A 22,132-nucleotide genomic window follows, 5' to 3' on the forward strand; every position below is an offset into this window, starting at 1 on the left:
CTATGACCCTTTTAACACCTGAAAAAAATGGATCTGCCTTTATAGCCCCATGTTACTCTCACCCCTCCCCCCTATGGCCACCCCGCCCGCTGGTCTCACTCTCACCCCTCTCCCTACGGCCACCCCGCCCGCTGGTCTCACTCTGACCCCTCCCCCCTACAGCCACCCCGCCCGCTGGTCTCACTCTCACCCCTCTCCCCTACGGCCACCCCGCCCGCTGGTCTCACTCTCACCCCTCTCCCCTACGGCCACCCCGCCCTCTGGTCTCACTGAGAGTTGTAATGTGGACCTACCCTCTACTGCGGGGGCGTGCTGCCCGTTGGCCGCTGGTGCCGGGGGTTCTGCTGGGGTCTCTGGTGCTGGTTCCACAGGGGCAGGAGGCACAGCTGGTGGCTCCCCTGGTCCATCTGCGTCCGGGACCACTGGCCCGCCAGCACCACCTTCAGGTCCTTATGGAAACAAAGAGACAGCTTCTTAGACACAGATGAGGACTATAGTATAGAGTCAAAAGGCCCGTTCAATAGAGAATCTCAATTGTTACTTTTTTTGTGCTCTATCCATGTCCCAGGGACCCAGAGAGTTCCAGATTAGAGTCCAAGCTCAAGGGTTTCATTAAGTTGGGTTATTGAAGTAATTTAATTCATCCATCCTCTGTATGAATCTCAAAGGAAATCTACTGTAAAGGAAATCTACTGTAAAGGAAATCTACTGTAAAGTGACATATCAGCCACATATGCACTCAGACCCCTAGATTACAGGTACATGTATCTTCAAGTTCAATATCAGTGACCTCATTCTTGGCATAACCTCTTCCCATACACACTTCACATTATTTTTATTTTACTATCTTTAAACGGATGGCCAAGTTTCCATGCTAGGCATGTTATCAGCCTGTTGGCCTGAGAGGCAGATATCCTGAGTTTCTCCAGGGCAGCGTGGAGCACTGGCTACTCACCAGGAAACAATCTCTTACACTCCAGGTCAAAGTCATTGGGAGGATTATGAATTTATTGAAAGTATAGCCTGTTGAGATGTAGCATCTAGTTTTCAAAGAGCTCCTATAGACACAAAGAAGTACAGACATACAGCTCGCTCACCCTCTCCCATCCAGACCTCAACTATTGGACAAGCAAATGAGCAGGCAAGCCCCTGGATAGTTAATCAAATTAGTCAGCATGAACAACAGTTCACAGATTAAAAGCACAGGTTGTTGTCTTGAAAATGAAGGTGACCTGAAGCAGCGGAAAGAGGTAATAGATCTGAAAGTAAGCGCGATATTATTCCAGTCGGAAGGAGCTTCATAGTGGAATGACCTGCGACCGACTTCTTTAAAAAAAACTCTTGGGACAAAGAAAAAGGGATAGAGCATGTCTGAATGGATATGAAGCTGTACATGGAGCCAAAACGTGTTTCTAATAGGAAGGACAATTAAAATAAACACATCTGAAGGTGAACTGAACCCAGGGAAGTTGCCTCTTAGATTTAGTCTGTAACCAATTCAACGATTCATACATGAATCAATTGTGAGTTGCATATGGACACCTCAAAACCAATCTACATAGAGAGATATATACATCATTAATACAGTATGGCCTAAGATGTATTTTTTCAGTCAATAGTAGGTAGTATCAACTGAGAAATTATTATTTTTCTGACTTCTGACAATTAATTGAGTGATAAAGTGAACTTAGATAGATATTTAAGCAAATTGACTTTCTGTGACCCATCCTCAGAAATGAGATATGAATAACTGTCATGTACCAACCCACTATGCAATGGAGCTTCTTATTCAATACAAATTTCTTTTTATGAAACCAGTTTTGGACCAAGTTAAAATCAGACTGTAAGGAATTCTGAATGTGTAATACAGTATATCAGAGTTAGAAGTGTAAATAACAATGTCATCAGCATAAAGGTAAATACGAAAATTTTAGGTAGGTCATTAAAAACAAGCGCAATTGCAGATTGAAGATCACAGCACCCTAAACATTATGGAGTGGAACGGCACCATTACGTGTGGGAGTGTATTTTGTGTTTATAAGAGACTGGTTGTCCAAATAAATATCTGGGTCCTTATGGGAGCATTCATATCTCAAAACATGTGCAAACATCCCTGTTGGCTGTGTTCACTCAGACCAACTGCCATCGTCTGAATGTAGTGTTAGTCTACCAACCTGTGCCTGCAGATAGGATTCTGTCAAGCAGATTAAATAAGGAGACAGGGATATGTTAGGTGCTGTTTATTCACATAATTCCAAAAAGAGCCTTGATGGGGAGAGGTCTCTATACTCTATAGGTCCCCCCATCCCTACAAACACGTTTTGGCATCTGCTCTTTTCATTACCCATGCCACACCCCTATGACCTGTTCAAATGAGCCATCATCTTGGACAAAGGGCTGGTCTGCCTGTGACCAGTGTCAATAGAAATGACCAGGTAGAGAGAGCACTGGAAGAGAATATAATGCAAGGTTTACTTTGTGTCTAATTAACTTAATAAAATTAAAAAAAATCATATTATTTGCCAGTGCTCAAGTGGGAAAATCATGAATCTAAGGTTTCTGTGAATGTTTATGCTGCTTGTGCATGATAAAATCCAGAAAAGATATAAATAACAATAAAATGATAATAAAATAATAATACTAAACCAAAAACAATGGACCAATCAGCACTGCGGGGCGTGGCCTCTATCCCATGGACTTGTTTTAACATGCCCCCAACATCACTCCCACCAAATGTCATGGCTCTAGGACCTTTAGAAGCAATTTAGAAGTTTCATGTCTCTAAGACCTTTAGAGGCTCCACCACCCCTCTCCAACCCTCCACTGCCTCTCTAACCCTCCACTACCTCTCTATAACCATCCACTGCCTCTCTAACCCTCCACTACCTCTCTATTACCCTCCACTACCTCTCTATAACCCTCCACTACCGCTCTATTACCCTCCACTACCTCTCTCTTACCCTCCACTACCTCTCTTACCCTCCACTACCTCTCTAGCCCCCCACTACTTCTCTATAACCCTCCACTACCTCTCTATAACCCTCCACTACCTCTCTAACCCTCCACTACATCTCTAACCATCCACTGTCTCTCTAACCCTCCACTACCTCTCTAACCCTCCACTACCTCTCTATAACCCTCCACTACCTCTATAACCCTCCACTACCTCTCTATAACCCTCCACTACCTCTCTAGCCCTCCACTACCTCTCTATAACCCTCCACTGCCTCTCTATAACCCTCCACTACCTCTCTATAACCCTCCACTACCTCTCTAACCCTCCACTACCTCTCTAACCCTCCACTACCTCTCTATAACCCTCCACTACCTCTCTATAACCATCTACTACCTCTATAACCCTCCACTACCTCTCTAACCCTCCACTACCTCTTTATAACCCTCCACTACCTCTCTATAACCCTCCACTACCTCTCTAACCCTCCACTACCTCTATAACCCTCCACTACCTCTCTAACCCTCCACTACCCTTCCCAGCTTCCAGACATGCCTACACTTTATCAGACACTCACAGCCACACCAGGGGACCCTAACACTGTTAGTACCAGGCTACAGGGACAGGCCAGTCACACAGCCACACCAGGGGACCCTAACACTGTTAGTACCAGGCTACAGGGACAGGCCAGTCACACAGCCACACCAGGGGACCCTATCACTGTTAGTACCCGGCTACAGGGACAGGCCAGTCACACAGCCACACCAGGGGACCCTAACACTGTTAGTACCAGGCTACAGGGACAGGCCAGTCACACAGCCACACCTGGGGACCCTAACACTGTTAGTACCAGGCTACAGGGACAGGCCAGTCACACAGCCACACCAGGGGACCCTAACACTGTTAGTACCAGGCTACAGGGACAGGCCAGTGCTGCCCTGTGACCAGTGCATGTTGGTTATTAATGAACAAGTGTAATATGACAGATACTGTGATATCCGGCGACAGTCAGTGACTGTGTATATCCAAGCAGTGCTCGGTTAAAGGCTCAATTCAGTGCTCCTGACACAGGTCAAAGGTGAGAGTACGGCAGGCGGTGAACACAGGTTTGCAGCTCCAGCTGTCTCAACGCTGAGTGGCCCAGCTCATACTGGGGGTGACTGTTAGAGACCCAGCTCATACTGGGGGTGACTGTTAGAGACCCAGCTCATACTGGGGGTGACTGTGAGAGACCCAGCTCATACTGGGGGTGACTGTGAGAGACCCAGCTCATACTGGGGGTGACTGTTAGAACCCAGCTCATACTGGGGGTGACTGTGAGAGACCCAGCTCAGGTTTGCAGCTCCAGGAGTTTCCCTTTCAGCCATGGTGCCCAGGTGAGAAAGTGGAGGCAGTATAGTCACAGGTCAGCTTCCCCGAAGCTCCTCCCACCTTCTTTGGCCTTGACCTTCAGCTCAAACTTGACCTTTGAGCCTTCTGCGATCACAGCGTAGCCGGTGCTGTCCGCCATGGTGACCGCCAGTATGGTGAGAGAGTGCTTGTTGCTGTCCGCCGTGATCACATACTTGTCTCCGGTGGCGATGTCTTTTGTGTTGCACTGCCATTTTACCTTGGCATCCGGCTTCACTGTCTCTGCCTGAAACAGCACAGAGGCCCCCTCCTCCACCACCTGGGTCACTGGCTGATTGGCGAAGGCTGAGACTAAAGAGGGAGATGTGGTACAGGGTCACGGTATTCTGAGTGGACCCAATATATGGTCTCTAGATGCTCAGCTAATTCTCCAGAAACCACCATTTGCATGTCAACATAAGTGCTCATTGTAGCTTGTTGATACAGCAGCTGTACTGTACATTATCTGCAGACGCCACTCAAAGTAACATTTTTCCAATAGTGACTCTCCAGATGGGGAGCTTGAACTGTAAAGAGTCTGGTGATGTAGCAGAAAGAGACAGCAATGCTTTAGAAGAGAAATGGATTTACTGCCGCTGCCTCAGTCTAACGTACTTAAGTAGACAAGCAGACACGGTGAATACAGCCGTTCAACACTCATATCTGGACCCATACATTGGTCTATATATCATATCTGGGACTATACTAACCAAGAATTCATGCATGTTCACCAAGTGCCTGAACACAGTTTGCGTTATACATAACCTTGAGAGTGAGATGACCCTATGAGTCTAAATATAGAATGCATATGTGCCTGGTTAATGAGTGCAGCAGGATCTCCAGGCCGAGCGGGCCAGCGGACGCAGGTACAGCTCCCAGCACAGGGATTAGCCTGACGCTATTTTGGTGTCTGTTTGCTGTGGAAGAATGGCTGGCCTCCTCAGTCTGGTGATGACTGCTCTCTTCCACTGAGATCCAACAGCATACCACAAACCATTTCCCCACACAGCTCACTCTGTTTTAGGGTAAAGTCTAAATATCAAGCTTAGAAACTGCCGGATTTCATTTACATTAATAGCAATATGTTAACTTCCCATGGAGTGGGTGTGCTGTTACACATTATATTCCAGATCATCATACAGTGCAGTATACATTTCAGATAACATTATTTTGTGAAATATTTTAGCATCCTTGTTATTTCTTGAGATCTGTCCAACACATTGATTATATCTGAATAAACTGAGCGAAAAAACGTCAGAAGAAAGAGAGGGATTTCTCGTTGATGGAAGGGTTTCTTTGCTAATGTTGAATTGCTCCAGAAGACTATTATCGTTTAGCATGTCTTGCATGCTAAAGCACACATAACAAGCACCAGGCTGGCATTTTGTCTTCTGATCCATTGATGGCAGTGCTGCTTTGCTACTGACAGAAATAAACCTGTGGAAAGTGATAAGTCCTGTTGAAATCCTGACCGCTGTGTTTGGACCAGCAACACACAGAGCTACGTTCACTAAACTGGGAGTCAGTCGCTTTCCAGTTCAATAATATATCCGCAGTGGTCTGTCACCTAATACTGCCCAAGCAAACCAGCTTTCACTGACAGCATGGAATCTGTAGAAGTGAAATCGTTATGAGCATTTTCATAATGATAATATTAGGTTCAAACACAGCTGGGTGACTTGGTGCACTCCCATGTTAAATCACATACAGGCCTGAACAGTTTACCAAGTAGCCCTGCTGTATTATGATTAGGAAAATTGTTAACTATTGTTATTATTGTTTACAACTGAACACACTGACTATACCCTGAGTACCCTGACTATACCCTGAGTACCCTGACTATACCCTGACTATACCCTGAGTACCCTGACTATACCCTGACTATACCCTGAGTACCCTGACTATACCCTGAGTACCCTGACTATACCCTGACTATACCCTGACTATACCCTGAGTACCCTGACTATACCCTGACTATACCCTGACTATACCCTGAGTACCCTGACTATACCCTGAGTACCCTGACTATACCCTGAGTACCCTGACTATACCCTGACTAAACCCTGACTATACCCTGAGTACCCTGACTATACCCTGAGTACCCTGACTATACCCTGAGTACCCTGACAATACCCTGACTATACCCTGACTATACCCTGGGTACACTGACTATACCCTGACTATACCCTGAGTACCCTGACTATACCCTGACTATACCCTGACTATACCCTGAGTACCCTGACTATACCCTGAGTACCCTGACTATACCCTGACTATACCCTGACTATACCCTGAGCACCCTGACTATACCCTGAGTACCCTGACTATACCCTGACTATACCCTGACTATACCCTGACTATACCCTGAGTACCCTGACTATAGCCTGACTATACCCTGAGTACCCTGACTATACCCTGAGTACCCTGACTTTACCCTGACTATACCCTGACTATACCCTGAGTACCCTGACTATACCCTGAGTACCCTGACTATACCCTGAGTACCCTGACTATACCCTGACTATACCCTGAGTACCCTGACTATACCCTGAGTACCCTGACTATACCCTGACTATACCCTGAGTACCCTGACTATACCCTGAGTACCTCGACTATACCCTGACTATACCCTGAGTACCCTGACTATACCCTGAGTACCCTGACTATACCCTGAGTACCCTGACTATACCCTGAGTACCCTGACTATACCCTGACTATACCCTGACTATACCCTGAGTACCCTGACTATACCCTGAGTACCCTGACTATACCCTGAGTACCCTGACTATACCCTGACTTTACCCTGACTATACCCTGGGTACCCTGACTATACCCTGACTATACCCTGAGTACCCTGACTATACCCTGACTATACCCTGACTATACCCTGAGTACCCTGACTATACCCTGAGTACCCTGACTATACCCTGACTATACCCTGAGTACCCTGACTATACCCTGAGTACCTCGACTATACCCTGACTATACCCTGAGTACCCTGACTATACCCTGAGTACCCTGACTATACCCTGAGTACCCTGACTATACCCTGAGTACCCTGACTATACCCTGAGTACCCTGACTATACCCTGAGTACCCTGACTATACCCTGAGTACCCTGACTATACCCTGACTATACCCTGACTATACCCTGAGTACCCTGACTATACCCTGAGTACCCTGACTATACCCTGAGTACCCTGACTATACCCTGACTATACCCTGACTATACCCTGGGTACCCTGACTATACCCTGACTATACCCTGAGTACCCTGACTATACCCTGACTATACCCTGACTATACCCTGAGTACCCTGACTATACCCTGAGTACCCTGACTATACCCTGAGTACCCTGACTATACCCTGACTATACCCTGAGTACCCTGACTATACCCTGAGTACCCTGACTATACCCTGACTATACCCTGAGTACCCTGAGTACCCTGACTATACCCTGAGTACCCTGACTATACCCTGAGTACCCTGACTATACCCTGAGTACCCTGACTATACCCTGACTATACCCTGAGTACCCTGACTATAACCTGCATTACAGGGTCAGTCAGTGTACTCAGTTGTAAACTTTATTCACAGGATGTGATTATAATGGCCGGTACAGTACAACATATGATTGTTGCTTTGTTGTTTTCCTGTCGGTTGTTAGGAGACTAATCTTGTTGGCATCGTGCTCTTAAAGATGGAGTAGGCGTGGCTCAGGAAACGAGGGCGGGGGAGGGCTGGTATATTTGTCTCACAGGCGGTAATGCCGCTAAGTAATGCTTCCTCGCTCTTTCTGAAATTGGAATTTCTGAGTATCAGTCCTTGATATAGCCAACTGTAGACCCACATAAGTCAGAAAAACAGTTTTACACAGAGACTCACGTACAGTAGCTCTATCTGTGTTATTTTGAGTTAGTAGGCCTACACATACTTCAGAGGAGTTAGTACTTAACAACAACACACTTCGTCATACTATTTACCTATCTTTGAAATGTGAAGATAATCAACAATATACTGTAAGATCAGCAATGTCAAAAAGCCTGTGGGTGTTATTGACTTTCCCTATTAGAAGCTAGCTAATAATACTTCCGGAACTTTAGACAGCTGCTGCAGAGACAATAATTATAAGATAAAAGCCCTCAATCTGAATCAGACCAAACAACTCTTACCTGCTTTTTTGGTTGGCTCTGGCATCCTGGATTAGTTTTTTTTCCCTATCCAGAGAGTAACTCGGTGTAGTGTCCTCCTCACCCCTAGCCTTTAATACTGGGGCTCCCAGACTCCCCCCCCCCCCCCTCCCCTCCCCTCCGGCCTCCCACCCACACTCCCTGTCACACTGTCTGGACCCAATCCACATTCTCCACAACAATGAGATAATAGACCCCTCATCCGCCTCACGCCACCCCCCCCCCCCCTTACACAAACCCTCCTGACCTCCAGGGGACCATATTTCAACCATCCCGTCTGGCAACACCTCAGCTGCATGACAGACTGACAGAGAGGGAGAGAAGGGGCGGGAGGAAGGGGTTAAATTTAGAATCAGACTCTCTCCCTCTCCTCTCTCTCTCTCTCTCCCTCTCTCTCTCTCCCTCTCCTCTCTCTCTCTCCCCCTCTCCTCTCTCTCTCTCGCTCTCTCCTCTCTCTCTCTCTCTCTCTCTTCCTCTCTCTCTCTCTCTCTTCCTCTCTCTCTCCCTCTCTCCCCCTCCCTCTCCCTCTCTCTCCCTCTCTCTCTCTCTCTCTCTCTCTCTCTCTCTTCCTCTCTCTCTCCTCTCTCTCTCTCCTCTCTCTCTCTCTCTCGCTGTCTGGCCCTGAGAAAATGACCTGACCCAGGCCACTTCAGAGAACAGCAGGCAGGAGGCTGAAGTATTCTTTTTATCTGTTGGCTGTGATGGGAGAGTTTTCCCCCTTAGTGAACCAGGGCTTCCAGGAATCCTTCCGAGCCTGACCCATGCCTGACCCGTGTCTGACCACGGCTACAGCTCCATCCGGGCTCCATCGGGCTTCTCAGAATTCCACCATGAGTGCATGCAGCAACACAATGAACAGATGCTCTAGTTTAATACTCAGGTTTGTGAGACACTATTTCATTAAAAAACAGAGCCCAGACAAACGTTAGAGCAACAGGGCCGTAATATTCATTGAAACGTGCTGATGGCCTCTGTCTCTGTGTATGTCCTCATCATAGTGTTAATTGAAACATTATTGTGTAGTCTGACACAGCAGAGCTTAGCTTCTCACTAGTCTTCTCCTGAAACCTGACTCCTCGCCTTCAGACAGAATGAGTAAAATATTATGGGGTGTTTATAGATACAGCTGCCATGACGCTGTGACCTTACTGACAAGTATTCTGGGACAACAATATCTGTGTATGGACTGAGTACCTCTGCATAGCCTTGATGCCTCACCAGGGGGTACAAGGTATACTGTACACAGACTCTTTGGTGTCTATCAATTAAAAACTATTACCAATTGGATGTGCGCATTCACTCTGGGAGCAGACCTTTGACTCTTTGGGGTGACCTTTGACTCTTTGTGTGCGTGTGCATGTGTGTGTGTGTGTGTGTGTGTGTGTGTGTGTGTGTGTGTGTGTGTGTGTGTGTGTGTGTGTGTGTGTGTGTGTGTGTGTGTGTGTGTGTGTGTGGTTGGTTGGTGCCTGATGATTGTGGCCATTACTTGGACTAATAGCTTACACACATTGCATGTGCTAATAGCTTATAAGCTTGGTTTAGAGAGGGCCCTGGTGTCCTTGTTATAGAGAGGTAGTGGAAGGTTATAGAGAGGTAGTGGAGGGTTATAGAGAGGTAGTGGAGGGTTATAGAGAGGTAGTGGAGGGTTATAGAGAGGTAGTGGAGGGTTATAGAGAGGTAGTGGAGGGTTATAGAGAGGTAGTGGAGGGTTAGAGAGGTAGTGGAGGGTTAGAGAGGTAGTGGAGGGTTATAGAGCGGTAGTGGAGGGTTATAGAGAGGTAGTGGAGGGTTATAGAGAGGTAGTGGAGGGTTAGAGAGGTAGTGGAGGGTTATAGAGAGGTAGTGGAGGGTTATAGAGAGGTAGTGGAGGGTTATAGAGAGGAAGTGGAGGGTTATAGAGGTAGTGGAGGGTTATAGAGAGGTAGTGGATGGTTATAGAGAGGTAGTGGAGGGTTAGAGAGGTAGTGGAGGGTTAGAGAGAGGTAGTGGAGGGTTATAGAGAGGTAGTGGAGGGTTAGAGAGGTAGTGGAGGGTTAAAGAGCGGTAGTGGAGGGTTATAGAGCAGTAGTGGAGGGTTATGGCCCCGGGATCCTGAGTGCTGTTAGAGACGTGACGTGGAGTCTGGGCCTCCAGCACCTGACCGTTCTGCCCGGCCATCGCGCCCCTCAGACCTCAGAGAGCTGTGTCAGCACCTGCATTATTTACACTGCCTCCCTGTCCGGCCAGGGGCGAGGGACTGTCACATACCACAGCTTTAATGTGTGTGTGTGTGTGTGTGTGTGTGTGTGTGTGTGTGTGTGTGTGTGTGTGTGTGTGTGTGTGTGTGTGTGTGTGTGTGTGTGCGTGCGTACAGTATGTGATTGTGCCTGTGTTTGTGTGTCTGTGTATGGGTGGGGGGTGGGGGGGGGCAGTGTGCACCACAATAGGAGAGGGTGTGAAGGTGGCCTTGACGAGCCACCTGGGGGATCCAGTGACTGGTCCAATGTCTATATATCACCAGGGTCTTTAGTCGGTATCTACTGTATATATCACCAGGGTCTTTAGTCTAGGTATATATATCTGACCTGCGTTTCTCCGTACGAGCCTGTGATTCTCAGAGGATTTGCTAAAGCCAGCGCATTACGCCCGCAAACAATGTGATGAGTTGACCAAAACCCTACGCCATGTGAGGGCTCATACCAGGATTCAAAAGATTACTGGTTGACAGAATATCTAATAGAGTCATGCTAACATACAACACCTTTATTATCCATTTACATGTTTAAATATATACATGCTAACATATGTGCTCGTGTATCAGAATGTACTATACACTTCTTCTTCTCTCTCTCTCTCTCTCTCTCTCTCTCTTACCCAGAAGACACCAGGGTGTCTCTGACACATAGAAGGAGGACGAGGGCTGGGTGACCCACCTGGACCCTCCCCCTGTGCCAGGGACACTAGAGTCACCAGGCTTTAAAGTTGATGGTTCAGCAGAACTTTCATCATATCTCAACCACTTTTCAACCAATGCAGGTGATGAGAGAAAGACATTCAGAGCGACAAACCTGTCAACTATCTGCAGTTCAGAACATTGACATATTCAGGTATTTGATAACCCGTCTTTTACCAGTTGCTGAGCAGGATTGATTTTTCACAGGTTTCCATTCATATCAAGGCTGTGCATTATATGATTTGACTATTTTACTTTCACAAGAACTTTTGAGCAGTTTAACCTCAGGTAAGAGCAGACACATCAATGTGGCCAAAGTTATTTTTGGCATTTGGGTCTCAGCATACAGGTTCACTTTCATTAATGCTACAGCAGCATCCTGTTCCAAAGAACGGCTCCACCTTCATAGTCTTTGAGTTTGAGTCTGAGTCTTGACAAACTCAAGTGATCCCCAGTCCAGCACAGTTCATGCAGGGAAGTCAGTCAGTGCAAGCTGTCAAGCAAGTAGGGAGATCTCTGAGGGCCCCTAGTGGCCAACCGGCTGTATTGCTTTTCTGGAACATTCTCAATCTGATTATCTGTAAAGAACAAACCTGCACATTCACAGAGAAAGGAAACAGACAGATTTGTGTGTAACAGTCAAATACAGTTTAGCTACACTTAGCAATCCTGAAGGGCTTGGAACTACAGCAGTCCAAATCCAAGCAATCTGGTATATTGTCTAATGCCGTTTACAAAATCAGCTACTGTTGATTGATAACCACCAAATATATATTACACAATGCCTATCTATCAGATACCTCTCTCTCTCTCTCTCTCTCTCTCTCTCTTTCTCTGGTCTCATCTGCTCATCTACATATACGTCTTCCTCTCCAGGTGGGACCTCCCCAGCACTTCGCCGCTGAATTGGTATGTCAGCTTCTTCTTGATCTTTTTGACCTCCCCCGTCTTGCCGTAGTTGCGCAGGGCACGCGCCATCTTCTGGTAGGTCATCTTCTTGCGGTTCCCCTTCTGGACGCCCCAGCGGTGGGCGAGCGCCTCCTTGTGTTTGGAGGAGAACTGGAAGGTCCCCTTGTCCTGGTCCACCCACCAGATGCTGTCCTTCATGTCTCCCAGTCTCAGGAGGTCCAGAAGGAACTGGTACAGACGGATCTTCTTCTTGTTACCTGGGCAGAGGGAGCAGGACACGCTATATTGAGGGAGATGGTCTTCAGTACAGGACAGACATGAGAACTGTGGTCTACAGGACAGACACTAGAACTGTGGTCTACAGGACAGACACTAAGGTCTGTGGTCTACAGGACAGACACTAAGGTCTGTGGTCTACAGGACAGACACTAAGGTCTGTGGTCTACAGGACAGACACTAAGGTCTGTGGTCTACAGGACAGACACTGAGGTCTTTGATCTGAGAAACTGGTCCTAAAATCTTAACTGCAGCTCTGTCACTGAGCAGCAGCTGGTTTTCGGGTTATTTGATATTTTGCTGAATGTTGGGATGAAATAACCAACCTTGTTTTCAACCATGGGTGCCATGTGAGAGATAAAGAGATGACTGTGCACGTCCACGCTCTGCTTACCCAGCTCCCCGGCCGAGGTGGAGGAGATGTGCTCCCTCAGACACTCCTCGTCAGACACCTCCAGGGGGGGACTCCGGACCGCCGGCTCCTCATCGTCCGAGCTCCGCTGTAGGGGAGACGGGTGGGGGTAGCACATGGCGTGGGGGAAGTACTGGACCTGGGACACAACACACACGCCTCATCAACACACACGCCTCATCAACACACACGCCTCATCAACACACAAGCCTCATCAACACACACGCCTCATCAACAAAGCTGTACGGGGTGGCTGTATAGCTCAGGGGTTAGAGCGTGTCGTCCAATGATCATAGGGTCAGTGGTTCAAATCCCGGCTCCTCCTGACTACCTGTCAAAGTGTCCTTGGGCAAGACACTGAACCCCAAATGAGCAGGCTGGCACCTTGCATGGCAGCCGCCACCATTGGTGTGTGAATGAGTGAATGAGAGGCCATTGTAAAGTGCTTTGGATAAAATAAGTGCAGACCATTTAACATTTACCAAAATAATGCATGATCATTCTGAAAGAAGTACTGCACTCTTCTGCTCACCTGCTTTCTGTCTTACTCCATAAACAACACCGGAAACACATCAACATCAAACGCATGAAAGCCAAGCCAAACGGCCTACATGGCTCCGTCCACGACCAAGGGTGAATAATTCATTTAAACTAAAACAGTCCACTACAATACTCTGCAAACAGAAGGGAGGGATGGTGACTACATGGTAGATGGTAGCATTGGCTCATGGGAAGTAGGGGGTCCTGACACAATGGAAAACTATGAGTGTTTCCAGTATAAATTGAACACTTACACTCACTTTTATAACCAAACAGCTGTTCAATACACATGTGTGCTAAAGCGTAATTCAACAATAAATACATTCTACATGAATACACACAAACAAGCAAACAATGTATCGCCCCTTTTGTATCAACAGGTGCCAGTCGAGTCTTGCATGAATGAAATGCACATGCAGTGCAATGCTGCAGCCTGTGTGAAGCAGGCTTTAAGACCTTGCAATGCGCCCACAGACACGTGACGTACGGTGGCCTGTGTGAACCAATCCTAAAGGACACACAACCTAAGGTTATGATCAACAGTGTGACAGTTGGACACATATAGTTAATGATCTAGCCATACAGTAGCACCTATCACTAGTCTACTCTAATCCAGCATTATCGGACTACAGTACCAACACAATAATATTCTAATATATCCTGTGAAAGATGACCTTTAACCTTTATTTAACCACACAAGCCAATTTCTTATTTACAGTACAACAGTGGCCTGGATCACTATCACTGATAATAACTGTACCCACAGTGCACCTAACCTCTACACTGACCTATGAGAATCCTAAAATGTTGAACAACGACCACACAAGCAAGGGAGCTACTCAAGATCTCAACTCCTCAAGATCTCAACTCCTCAAGATCTCCACTCCTCAAGATCTCAACTCCTCAAGATCTCAACTCCTCAAGATCTCAACTCCTCAACTCCTCAAGATCTCAACTCCTCAAGATCTCAACTCCTCAAGATCTCAACTCCTCAACTCCTCAAGATCTCAACTCCTCAAGATCTCCACTCCTCAAGATCTCAACTCCTCAAGATCTCAACTCCTCAAGATCTCAACTCCTCAAGATCTCCACTCCTCAAGATCTCAACTTCTCAAGATCTCAACTCCTCAAGATCTCAACTCCTCAACTCCTCAAGATCTCAACTCCTCAAGATCTCAACTCCTCAAGATCTCAACTCCTCAACTCCTCAAGATCTCCACTCCTCAAGATCTCAACTCCTCAAGATCTCAACTCCTCAACTCCTCAAGATCTCAACTCCTCAACTCCTCAAGATCTCAACTCCTCAAGATCTCAACTCCTCAAGATCTCAACTCCTCAAGATCTCAACTCAGAATTGGAGAGTAGGAGGGACTATACTTGTACTGAGAAAAAGTGTTTTATGTGTTTGTGTACAAAGTGATATGTAATGGCAATGTAAAAATAAACAATAATAATTAAATAATAATTTAAAAAAAGATCTGAGGTTAACACTCCTAGTGGTGGGCGCCGGTACATCTTGCTTTAATAGCCCCCCTCTGATTTCATGGGGTGGAGGACAATGAAAGACCAGACGCATTACTGTATGATACACACCCCATGTCAAACTATCAACACTGTTATTCTGTATGCTACACACCCCATGTCAAACCATCAACACTGTTATTCTGTATGCTACACACACCCTGTCAAACCATCAACACTGTTATTCTGTATGCTACACACACCATGTTAAACCATCAACACTGTTATTCTGTATGCTACATACACCATGTTAAACCATCAACACTGTTATTCTGTATGCTACACACACCATGTTAAACCATCAACACTGTTATTCTGTATGCTACACACACCATGTTAAACCATCAACACTGTTATTCTGGAACTGTAAGTATCTGTTTTATCACACTTGTTCTTTCTTTCTTTCTTTCTTTACTCTCACTTAAACACCCTTATAGTCCATTTTCTAGAGGACGTTATTCTCATGCATGTGTGTAAAACCCCGCGTCTCAAGGGTCACACTCAGAGGTGTGACTTTGTGATACGATCATCACCAGCGAGCAGGAGGTGACGCTGACGGGTGTCTGTCTGCCTGAGCTGTGGTGTGTGGCTGTTAACAGAGCTGACGCCCGACAACATCTCGTGAAAACAAACATCAAAAAATCACACTGATGACCATCAGTGTTTCTGGCTCAAAAGCACAATGTTCAATGTAAAAAAAGCTGAGTGAGTGCTGTGTGTGTGTGTGTGTGTGTGTGTGTGTGTGTGTGTGTGTGTGTGTGTGTGTGTGTGTGTGTGTGTGTGTGTGTGTGTGTGTGAGTAAGTGATTAATCATGAAAAAGGACTGATTTGCTCATCATCCGTTAGTGAGTTGGCAGGGTACAGATGTGGTAACAACAGCAGTCACCACTCCGGAAGAAGGCCACAGTGTGTGTGTGTGTGTGTGTGTGTGTGTGTGTGTGTGTTGTGTGTGTGTGTGTGTGTGTGTTGTGTGTGTGTGTGTTGTGTGTGTGCGCGTGTGGGCGCACCCAACATCCTTCATGCAACACAACTCAAGAGCAAACAACTTGCCTACATAGTTTCCAAGGCCCTTATTGTGTGTGAGTCTGTCCTTCCTGTGTGAGTCTGTCTGGTTCACTAACGCTGCCTGTGTTCAGAGTCTGGTTCACTAACGCTGCCTGTGTTCAGAACCTGGTTCACTAACGCTGCCTGTGTTCAGAGCCTGGTTTACCAACGCTGCCTGTGTTCAGAGCCTGGTTCACTAACGCTGCCTGTGTTCAGAGCCTGGTTCACCAACGCTGCCTGTGTTCAGAGCCTGGTTCACTAACGCTGCCTGTGTTCAGAGCCTGGTTCACTAACGTTGCCTGTGTTCAGAGCCTGATTCACTAACGCTGCCTGTGTTCAGAGCCTGATTCACTAACGCTGCCTGTGTTCAGAGCCTGGTTCACTAACGCTGCCTGTGTTCAGAGCCTGGTTCACCAACTCTGCCTGTGTTCAGAGCCTGGAGGAGTAACCAGCGTCTGTTCCACCTGCTCTGAAGCTATCAGCTCAGTATCTATACAACACATTCAGGCAAACTCACTGATCAACATAAATGAACAGAATGAAAAAGAGAAAGAGAGAGAGCGAGAGAGAGAGAGGGAGGGAGAGAGAGAGAGAAAGAAGGAGAGAGAGGAAGAGCGAGAGGGAGGGAGAGAGAGAAAGGGAGGGAGAGAGAGAGCAAGAGAGAGAGGGAGGGACAGAAAAAGAGGGAGGGAGAGAGAGAGGGAGGGAGAGAGAAAGAGAGAGAGGGAGAGAAAGAGAGGAGGGAGGTGCTACTTACAGACTGTCCTAGCCCGTGGGGGTGGGCCCCCAGGCCTGGCTCTAGGAGGGCCTCCATGTCGTAGCGAGGGAGCAGGGGGGGGTGGAGGGGAGGGACGCTGACCGTCTGGAGGTCAGTGAAGTGGCTCTCTGGGAGGTTCTCAAAGTCCCCCGGATGGACGTGCTGAGGCCGATAGTCCCCCCAGTGATCTGGACATGGGGGACAAGAACAAACGTGTCCATGAGACCGGAAGCGAAAAGACTCTTCATCACTATCAGTGTCCTGCACTGCATGTTTGAGAACATATTGCTCTACGGGATTAAATAATACTGAATAATAATAAAAATAATAAAATCATCATCGTCATACACTTTATTTATAGAGCACCTTTCGTGACATAAAATGCAGTTCAAAGTGATTTACAAAGGAGTGAGATCAGATATGATTGTATAATAAAATACAATAAAAGGAGAAAAGAGGGAGATACATTAATTAATTAATTAAAAGCAAGGTCATAAAAGTATGTTTTGAGCTGCCTCTTAAATCCTCTGTCAACCGAGGTTGCTTGTCTAATGTGAGTGGGGAGCATGTTCCCAGTCCTTGGTGCATGAAGGCAGCATCACTGTGCTTCTTGCTGTTTGGCAGAGGAACCCTGAGATACTGTATTCATCTCAGTATAAACCGTGTCTGAGGCTTCCACTACTGTAGATGTTCAAAATACTTTCACACTATTTAATGAGATACGAGGATAAGAACATGTTTGAGCCATAAATGTGAATGTTAAAAACCAGCCACGCAAAAGGAAATATGATATACAGTATTTGTTTAAGGTCTATGGTCTTAAAGGAGTAGTAAAGGGAAAATGCATGTTTAGCCCTGTTTTAAGGTTACTTATGATCATATACAATGGTAGATCAAAACATTGACAAAGCTAGCATTTTCGAGAAAGTTGATAATTGCTCTACCACCGTTTTGGTCATACAATGGATGTGGATGGGCATCTTGAAAAATCATTCAAAAACATATTAAACTCTCGATTTCAAAGACAAGAAGCTCACCGAGGGTGTAATTGGTGTCCGTTGGTGTTCTGACATCAAATTCGCCTCAAAGTATGAACCCTGTAGGGTTTTATTGATCATTTTCTGAAATCCATTGACTTGTCTTGAAGCGACCGTTGTAGATGTAGATATCGCCTTGTTGAGAGGGGTCAGGGAAGAATTTTTACAGCTCACTTATCTGGCCCCCGGGTGATTACTGTTTTTTTTGCTTCCCTCTGGAATATGTAGGGGTGGGACGTATGCCCACCTCCCTTGTTCTCTGTAAAGCACATTGTGTTGTCTCTGGGTATGAAATGCGCTATACAAATAAAGCTTTGATTGATTGATTGATTGATTGAGATGTGTAGATCAATCCGCAGAGGGGATTCAGGAAGCGGAACTACTTACGGTAGCTACTGTTATTGTTTATGTTGCTAGGCTACCTAGTTTTTGGAAGTTTACACACGTATGTGCTGCGACTAAATAGTTCTATGCTAAATATTTAAAAAAAGCATTTCCAGATGAACTAGAATCTTACTTTATGGCGAATTATATGTCAGAACGCCAACTCACCTCGGTGAGTTTCTTGTCTTTGAAATCGAGTTTAACATGTTTTTTAATGATTTTTCAAGATGCTCATCCACATCCATTGTATGACCAAAACGGTGGAAGAGCAATTATCAACTTTCTCGAAAATGCTAGTTTTGTCAACGTTTTGATCTGAACCATTGTATATGATCATAAGTAATCTTAAAACAGTGATAAACATGCTCTTATCTTTACTACTCCTTTAACAGCTTGTTGAGGAAAGGTCTCTAGACAAGGCTTCGTGTTCACACCACAAAATGCAGCGTCTACTGGAACAACTATTGTTGTTAGGTTTTAAACTGTCTTTTTACATTATCAAATCATCTATGAATCATGTGTTCAAACAGTAACACTAATGATTGACCTTGCAGTCATTGTGCAGCCTACATTGTTTTCACCAAAATATTTTACAACATAGTCTAGTTCTCTCAGTCTGCCTTGTTTCACACTGAGGAGCATGAGAGGGGAGATCCTCTACCGACCGGCTTCCTGCTTCTCTTATATGGAGGGAAAGGCGGTGGCCAGGTCCGGAGATTTCAAACGACTGTTACAGTGTTCTGTACCGCAGATGAGGTTCTACAGATGGTACAGTGTTCTGTACCACAGATGAGCTTCTACAGATAGTACAGTGTTCTGTACCACAGATGAGGTTCTACAGATGGTACAGTGTTCTGTACCACAGATGAGGTTCTACAGATGGTTCAGTGTTCTGTACCACAGATGAGGTTCTACAGATAGTACAGTGTTCTGTACCACACATGAGCTGATCGGTGAGGTGACACACAAAGCAGCAAAGACAGCAGCTGGAGCTCCAAGCATGTCGACCGTGTGGAGCACAGGAAACAGATGCCTCTGGCCTCGCTCACTGACTCAGAACAGCCTCCCCCCGGGCTCAGAACAGCCTCCCCCCCCCCCCCCCCCCCGGGCTCAGAACAGCCTCCCCCCCCCCCCCCCCCCCTGGGCTCAGAACAGCCTCCCCCCGGGCTCTCATGATCAGGGAGATAGTCTCTACTTTCTCTTCAGTAAAAAAAAACAACTATTATTTCACTCATTCTACTGAAACAAACCCCAACCACACAACACCACATAAAGGATTTGTTCTTGAATATAGTCTTATGAGAGAGAGAGAGAGAGAGAGTCATTAACAGTAAACATGGTTTAAACAGTAGGAGTTTTCGAGACAGCGACAGGTTTTCTAATGTGTAGGTTTGATGATGTTACATGTAGACAGAGGGCCATCTCACCGGTCTGCTGGTCTCCCTCCATGACGTACGGGTACGCTGTGAACTCTGACAGCTGCTGCCGGTAGATCTCAGGGTCGTACATCTCCTCCGGAGGCTGAAGAGACGAGGAACACTTTCAACTCAAAACAAATCAGTTGATGATTCTGTCTGTGTCAATAATAACACTTCAAATTGCTTGTGATTAACCCACAAAACCTGTGGAAGCCCCTGAGCTCGGCAGTGTCTTCTCATTCAGGACACATGGACACTAGGACTTCTACCACAGATGAATTTGTGCTGGCATTAGCGTACATTTTTGTATTTAAATAAATTAAGATGAGCAATACTTTATGGACACAGGTTTTTTGTGTGAAAAAAAACAAATCTTTTCAGCACTAGTTATTTTAATATATATTCAAGATTCCACATCATTATATATGTATATGTTGTGCGTTTACAAACAATCTGGATTATTGTTGCACTGTTTGGTCTCCTGTGACCAGTTTATTTTAGATGGGCAATAGTGGGTGATCTGGTAAAACACATGTTTTAAATGAACTGTTCATTTAATGGCAATTAATTTATTAGCAGTTTATTACTGTACGTTCCATTAAGCAATTTATTACTGTCCGTTGCCATTAATCTACAGGTCGCATCTACCAGTGACCAATTCATGAGAAAAGACATTTTCAATTAAATGTACTGTATTTTTGACATGGAACCGTTCAACATCTGTAAGGCACTGCATAGTGTGTGTATACGATATGCACACACATGTTAAACTCAAGGGAAATGTTTCTCCCCAGACACGCTGTGGGGCGAGTGAACTGAACCAAGCAGACGGACGGACGGACGGACAGACAGACAGACAGACAGAGAGAGAGTACTCACGGCCGTGATGAGGTAGCCCTCCATCCTGTATGAATGCAACATGGAGCCGCTTTTTCGACTCTCTGACACTTCTTCTCGCACTTCTTTCTTGCAATCTTTCAAAACTTTTCCCGCACCATTGCACAACGTTACAAAATTTCCTCCCACAAAATGGAACGTAAAATGTGTCCCTTTGCCTCTTTTAGTCCGCTGGAGAGTCCTCTCTTCTGAAGGCCTCTGGTTAGAGCGCAGCTACAGGAATTGAATAAAGCAAGTGAGACCCACTCTCTGTCAGTAAAATTAAAATAGGAACTTGTTATTTTTTAGTTCTGTAAATCCTTGTGGGTGGGGGCGTCAGGTTTGCTGGTGAACAGGTTCCTGGTCATTGGTTGTCAGGAGTTTTGAGACTCTTTATCAAGGCTTCATTTGTGTCACCTCCCATACCAGCCAATCAGCTCAAGGAATGTCCTCACTGTCAATAGTGTGGCCAACCATGTCATCCTTGTCGTTTTCCTTATACTTGTACTGTATGCTAGGCTAGTATGCTACTAACGGTTAGTAGTTGAAGCAGCAAATCAAACGTTGAACTATTCCCTAAAGTTCAAGGGTTCCTTTACAAATAATGTAACTTAACCTTCCTACTGTAAGTTTTAGAGAAACTCACTTGTGTCACTCCATCTTGTTCTCCATTCCCCTGGCCTGTTCACTTCACCCTCTGCTACCTGCGCTTGTGTCTGTGTGTCTGCCTGTATCTGTCTGTCTGTACCTGTCTGCCTGTACCTGTCTGTTTGTACCTGTCTGCCTGTATCTGTCTGCCTGTACCTGTCTGCCTGTATCTGTCTGCCTGTATCTGTCTGCCTGCATCTGTCTGCCTGTATCTGTCCGCCTGTATCTGTCTGTCTGCATCTGTCTGTCTGTATCTGTCTGCCTGTACCTGTCTGCCTGTATCTGTCTGCCTGTACCTGTCTGCCTGGTTGTTCCTCGTCTTCATCAGTCTCACCTGAACCTTCCTCCCTCGGGAGCCTCTCTCCATTTATATACCAGCCCAGATCCTTGTTCTATTGTTGAGTCATTGGTGTGTGTGTGTCCTGTTGTGTACCTCAGTTTCTCCTCATGTACCTGCTGGCCAACCCTGACCCGACCCTCACCCAACCCTGAACCTACCCTGACCCTGACCCTAACCTCATCCGACCCTGACCCTACCCTGAACCTATCCTGACCCGACCCTGACCCTACCCTGAACCTACCCTGACCCTGACCCTACCCTCACCCGATCTTGCCCCTACCCAGAACCTACCCTGACCCTACCCTCACCCTACCCTGACCCTACCCTGAACCTACCCTGACCCTACCCTGACCCTACCCTGAACCTACCCTGAACCTACCCTGAAACTCCTTCTCCTGCCTCCATCGGCCTGCATTGGGTCCAACTCCTGGACAACAATGTGTCCATTTGTCTCCGGCCTTCAGTGTGTGCGAGTGTGTGTGCGCGCGCGTGTGTGTGTGTGTGTG

The 22,132-nt window shown here is 46.3% G+C and overlaps 2 protein-coding genes across 2 annotated transcripts in view; both read right to left on the minus strand.

The window, feature by feature from the left end:
• The window catches only part of mybpc3 (myosin binding protein C3), a gene marked incomplete at both ends in the record, with an annotated part of 46,228 nt that extends 37,689 nt beyond the window's left edge, over positions 1–8,539 (minus strand). Inside the window, 5 exons of the mRNA XM_084437407.1 lie at positions 317–449; positions 3,684–3,687; positions 4,042–4,144; positions 4,385–4,654; positions 8,515–8,539. Coding sequence (XP_084293533.1) covers positions 317–449; positions 3,684–3,687; positions 4,042–4,144; positions 4,385–4,654; positions 8,515–8,539 — 535 coding nt within the window. The remainder of the gene's footprint in view (positions 1–316; positions 450–3,683; positions 3,688–4,041; positions 4,145–4,384; positions 4,655–8,514) is intronic.
• Positions 8,540–11,378: 2,839 nt separating this feature from the next.
• Positions 11,379–20,958, minus strand: spi1b (Spi-1 proto-oncogene b). The gene is made up of 5 exons (XM_084436750.1): positions 20,642–20,958; positions 19,772–19,865; positions 16,924–17,111; positions 13,044–13,200; positions 11,379–12,630 (listed from the first exon to the last, which is right to left on the minus strand). Exons 1-5 carry the CDS (start codon positions 20,681–20,683, stop codon positions 12,317–12,319), a joined length of 795 nt encoding a protein of 264 aa, XP_084292876.1. The 5' UTR covers positions 20,684–20,958; the 3' UTR covers positions 11,379–12,316.
• Positions 20,959–22,132: the final 1,174 nt, after the last annotated feature.

This window comes from Borostomias antarcticus (assembly GCF_949987555.1).
Source record: "Borostomias antarcticus genome assembly, chromosome: 4".
Taxonomy (NCBI): Eukaryota; Metazoa; Chordata; class Actinopteri; order Stomiiformes; family Stomiidae; genus Borostomias; species Borostomias antarcticus.

Coding starts and splice junctions, on each gene's coding strand:
- spi1b (XM_084436750.1), bottom strand. CDS start 20,683: ATGTTGCATTCATACAGGATGGAGGGCTACCTCATCACGGCC. Junction 13,201..16,923: donor CCCACGGGCTAGGACAGTCT/GTAAGTAGCACC, acceptor GTTGTGTCCCAG/GTCCAGTACTTCCCCCACGC. Junction 12,631..13,043: donor CACCTCGGCCGGGGAGCTGG/GTAAGCAGAGCG, acceptor CCCTCTGCCCAG/GTAACAAGAAGAAGATCCGT.